General features: G+C 43.3%; 1 protein-coding gene across 1 annotated transcript in view; it reads left to right on the top strand.

Moving 5' to 3' along the window:
- The window catches only part of TLL2 (tolloid like 2), a 79,615-nt gene that overhangs the window by 45,512 nt on the left and 29,990 nt on the right, over window positions 1–4,113 (top strand). The window contains exons 9-10 of the mRNA XM_031554573.1: window positions 2,378–2,493; window positions 3,976–4,078. Of these exons, the coding sequence (XP_031410433.1) occupies window positions 2,378–2,493; window positions 3,976–4,078 (219 nt within the window). The remainder of the gene's footprint in view (window positions 1–2,377; window positions 2,494–3,975; window positions 4,079–4,113) is intronic.

The raw sequence follows: 4,113 nt of genomic DNA, 5'->3' as shown, positions 1-4,113 counted from the left end.
GACATTGAGGCCCTGGAGCGGGTTCAAAGAAGGGCAACAAAGCTGGTGAGGGGTCTGGAGCACAGGCCTTATGAGGAGCAGCTGAAGGAGCTGGGATTGTTCAGCCTGGAGAAGAGGAGGCTCAGGGGAGACATTATTGTTCTCTATATCTACCTGAAGGGAGGTTGTAGTGAGCTGAGGGTTGGTCTCTTCTCTCGTGCAACTGGTGACAGGACTAGAGGGAATGGCTTCCAGCTGCGCCAGAGGAGATTTAGTCTGGACTTTAGGAAATACTACTTCTCTGAAAGTGGAATGGGCTGCCCAGGGAGATGGTGGAGTCACCGACCCTGGAGGTGTTCAAGGACCGTTTGGATTTTGTGTTGAGGAATATGGTTTAGTGAGAACTATTGGTGATAAGTGGATGGTTGGATGGATGATCTTATAGGTCTTTTCCAACCTTGGTGTTTCTGTGATTCTGTGGGATTCAGCTTTTTTGAGATACCATGTTTTTCCTGGTTGAGAGTTCTAGGAGCATCCTGGGAGAAGGGATTAGATCCCAGCAGACTGTGCCACAGACAAAAAGGCAATGAATCTCTGGAAGATGTGAAAATGGAGAAGTGTGTGTCCTGGAAATGTCCAGGTTTCTTCTCCTGGGTGTGCAAATCAGCATCTTTTACCACCAGCAGCTCTGCCCACCTGAAAAATAGAGATGGCATCACCTGCCAAGCATGCTGGGAGAGTCTGGAGGAGGCATAAGTTATTACTGCAGAGTACTTTGAAACTAAAACTTCCTATGCAAAGCTTTTTTGTGGCTGGATAATGGTAAGGGGAGTTCTCAGGACTCAAAACTGTTTGAACAGTTTGAAGGTTTTTGAACTCTCATTTGTTTGCTTCATCTCTTCAGGGCAGATGCATGTATTTTCCTGCCTGTTTGTTTTTCCAATGGTGCTTCTTTCTAGTAGTTTTAAGTACTTTTGTCTTTCCTGACAGGAATCAATTTGCCAGAGATAATGCTGCCTCAACTTATTCCTAGTAGTGATCTACCTTCCAGAGCACCCATAGGAACTAGTTAGTTGAGCAAAAAATCCCTTTTTGTGTCCCTGCCTATTGTTCATCAAGTCTGACCTGTCAAACTGTGGGTCAAATTACTTCAGGGAGATTAAGAAGTTCTGGTCTACATGACTCCCTTTCCTTTTTCTGAGGATACCGAACTTTTTGAATGGGACTGCTCTCTTTTCACCTCCAACTTCCAACCTGCCTATCTAATATGATCATGGCTGAAAAAATTAATGAGTGTGTGATAGTATAAGGCAGAGAATCCCCTGGCATTTCCATGAGAAAGGAAGCCAGATATTCAGTTTTGTCAGACCTTTCAAAGCACTGCTGCTTAACAAGGGATTTTTGGAAGCTGCCTTTCCATCACTGAGGAAACCAATTTGCAGGTCAAGGGGAGCTTTATAATGTCAGTGGGTTATGACATTAGGAAAACAACCTGAGAGCAGGCAAGCCAAGGTCCCCTCTCTTTGGGACTGGTATTTGCATGTGTCTAGTGAGTATTCTGATGGATGAGAATAGAAGTTTTTGATATGTGTGGTTCTGCAACGTAGCTGGTTGGCTTCTCTGGACATATGCATGGTCATTCCTTGTTCCAGCAAGATCCTCGTGGCTCAGAACAGGAACTATAGTAGCTGCTGCTTTCCCACATTTTGGTAGTTTCCTGAAGGAGTGTTTGCAAACTGTTTACTTCCCAAAAGTAACACTGATATCTACATTTCATCGATGACAGCAGGAGACAAACATGAAGGTATAGAGCAGAATGAGCTGCAGTGTTCATATTTTATTCTGCACAGAGTAACATCAGGGTAGATGCTGGACAGCCAAAGACGTGTTGTCAGTGGAACTTGCCCTGCTTTTTTTGCAAAGTTCTAACCCAAGACACCTAACCCAAGACACTAAAGAGTAACTACAGAGGACTTCAACTAGAAGTACTGAGAAGGGTGAACAGATTTGCTGGAAACAGTCATGGGATTGCAAATTGGGGTGGACTAATGTATTTTATTTTATTAATGGATATGATATTCCTCAGTAGGACTGAGAAACTTTGAAAGTACTGACATGTGGAAAGAAGGTGAAGGAAGATGTGTGCCTTTTTAAAAGCTGTTTCCTCTGTGTCCTTGTGCTGATAATCTGTTCCAGGAATCCTAAAACATTTCACATCACACCTTCTGGTGAGGCCTCAAGCAGCAGCTGACCTTGTGGCAGTACCATGAATGAACATCCTTATTACGAACTACCAGCCTTCTTGGAGCAGCTATGTGCACACATTTTGTTAGAGCTCAATATCCTTCAGAGACTCACTCCTTGTAGCTGATTTTTCTCCCATCCTCTTCTCTCTCAGCTTGTGGAGAAACCCTGCAGGACAGCACAGGGAATTTCTCAGCCCCTGGCTTTCCAAGTGGCTATCCCTCGTATTCCCACTGTGTCTGGAGAATCTCGGTGACCCCAGGAGAGAAGGTAGGTGACACGTGGACTAGGTGTAGGTGTACTCTTCACTCCCCTTATGTGAGTTTTCCTTGTAATGCTGAATATTAACTGTTGCCAAAAAGATTGTCCTGCAGACTTCTGCATGCCTGGAGTGCAGGAATGGGGTCTGTCCTGCCAGATGTGGGGTCAGGAATTAGTGGCTCTGACAAGAGGTAACACTGGAATAGAATCCTCTTGTAGGTCTGGGCTGTCAGTTGATCCCTGATCCCTCCTCTCGTTTCACAGTTACACCCTGCCTCGACAGTTTCCTCAGCTATTCAGCTTGCCACCTGCTAGCTCAGATTGAACTGATAGCTGATGAAGTGTTCTTTCAAACCAAGTGCTAGTCAGATGAGTTGGATAAAATATATCGACAAGACAGAAGGGAGCTGAGGAGTTGAGTGACATCAGTAACCTGTCCCTGTCACGCGGGCATAATGCCTCTGTCAGGGGAACCCTGCTCCAAGCCTTGAAACACTGAGGCCTTAGTGCATCAATCAGCTGCTCTGTCCACTTTTCAGCTCCTTTTGTTTTATTGATCTTCCTGTGGAAACAAAATGTGTCATTTATCCATTATGCCCTTCAGGCCTTTCATGTCTTACTGGACTGCAATAATGCATGGCCTGACTTGGGTGCTTCTTGGCAGAACAGCTTTGTTGAGGACCGCCCTGAAGACACACTTAGGACTGAGACTTGGAAGAACAAAGGAAAGTGCAGTTGTCTTGCTCTCAGTCTCAGTTCTGTCATCTGCAGGCGTGGTCCTATACTGTACTGAGCTCTTGATGTTGGCTTCAGGGAGAGGTTTGCAAGAACAGTCCAGGTTTTGGAAAAAATTCTGTGGCAAACAATATATATAAATTATTATATGGTTTAAATCTTGCAAGGACAAAAAAATGCCATGAGAATATCTATCCAGTGACTTCCAGAACAAATCATGTAATCCTTGTTACAGGGGAAGGATGCCAGTGGGATAACGTTTTCTTGCTGAAATCTGCCCTGGAAAGCCTTTGAACACAGTGTATGAGTGGCAGTGTCAGAATGTGGAAACTTGTCAGCAGAAGTAGCTATGTCTTACTGGAGATGTTTGTATAATGGAATAAATCTCAAGCATCTCTATTTTTGGGAAATATGTGTCTCTATAATACTCATGTTAATTAAAACTAAGTGTTCCATTTTTAACTTTATTTTAAAGGAGACTTTTAGTTGCATTTTAATAACTGAAGCAGTGACTGTGAGTAACAAAATAGATAGTAAAATGCCATCTTCCATCGTGTACTGTATGGTATAATTACAATTCCTTGAGAAGCCTTTTCCTTTTTTTTTTGAGGAAAATTAATTTGAAAATCTTACTTGCTCTCCACCTATTTTTTTACTCACTTATGCAACACTGTAGCAGAGATGAAATAGACTATAGGGTCTTGATTTTTAAAGTAGCTCCCATTCCAAGGATAAGCATGTACTCTGTCCTTTCAGATCATGTTGAATTTCACATCAATGGATCTATTTAAAAGCCGGCTTTGTTGGTATGATTATGTGGAGGTGCGTGATGGCTACTGGAGGAAGGCTCCCTTACTAGGTGAGTAGCTGCTTCATCTTAATTGCTTTTTTTTT

This window comes from Meleagris gallopavo, chromosome 8 (genome assembly GCF_000146605.3).
Source record: "Meleagris gallopavo isolate NT-WF06-2002-E0010 breed Aviagen turkey brand Nicholas breeding stock chromosome 8, Turkey_5.1, whole genome shotgun sequence".
NCBI lineage: Eukaryota > Metazoa > Chordata > Aves > Galliformes > Phasianidae > Meleagris > Meleagris gallopavo.
The sequence above is the reverse complement of the archived record's forward strand: the minus strand, read 5'-3'. Positions and strand labels throughout refer to the sequence as shown.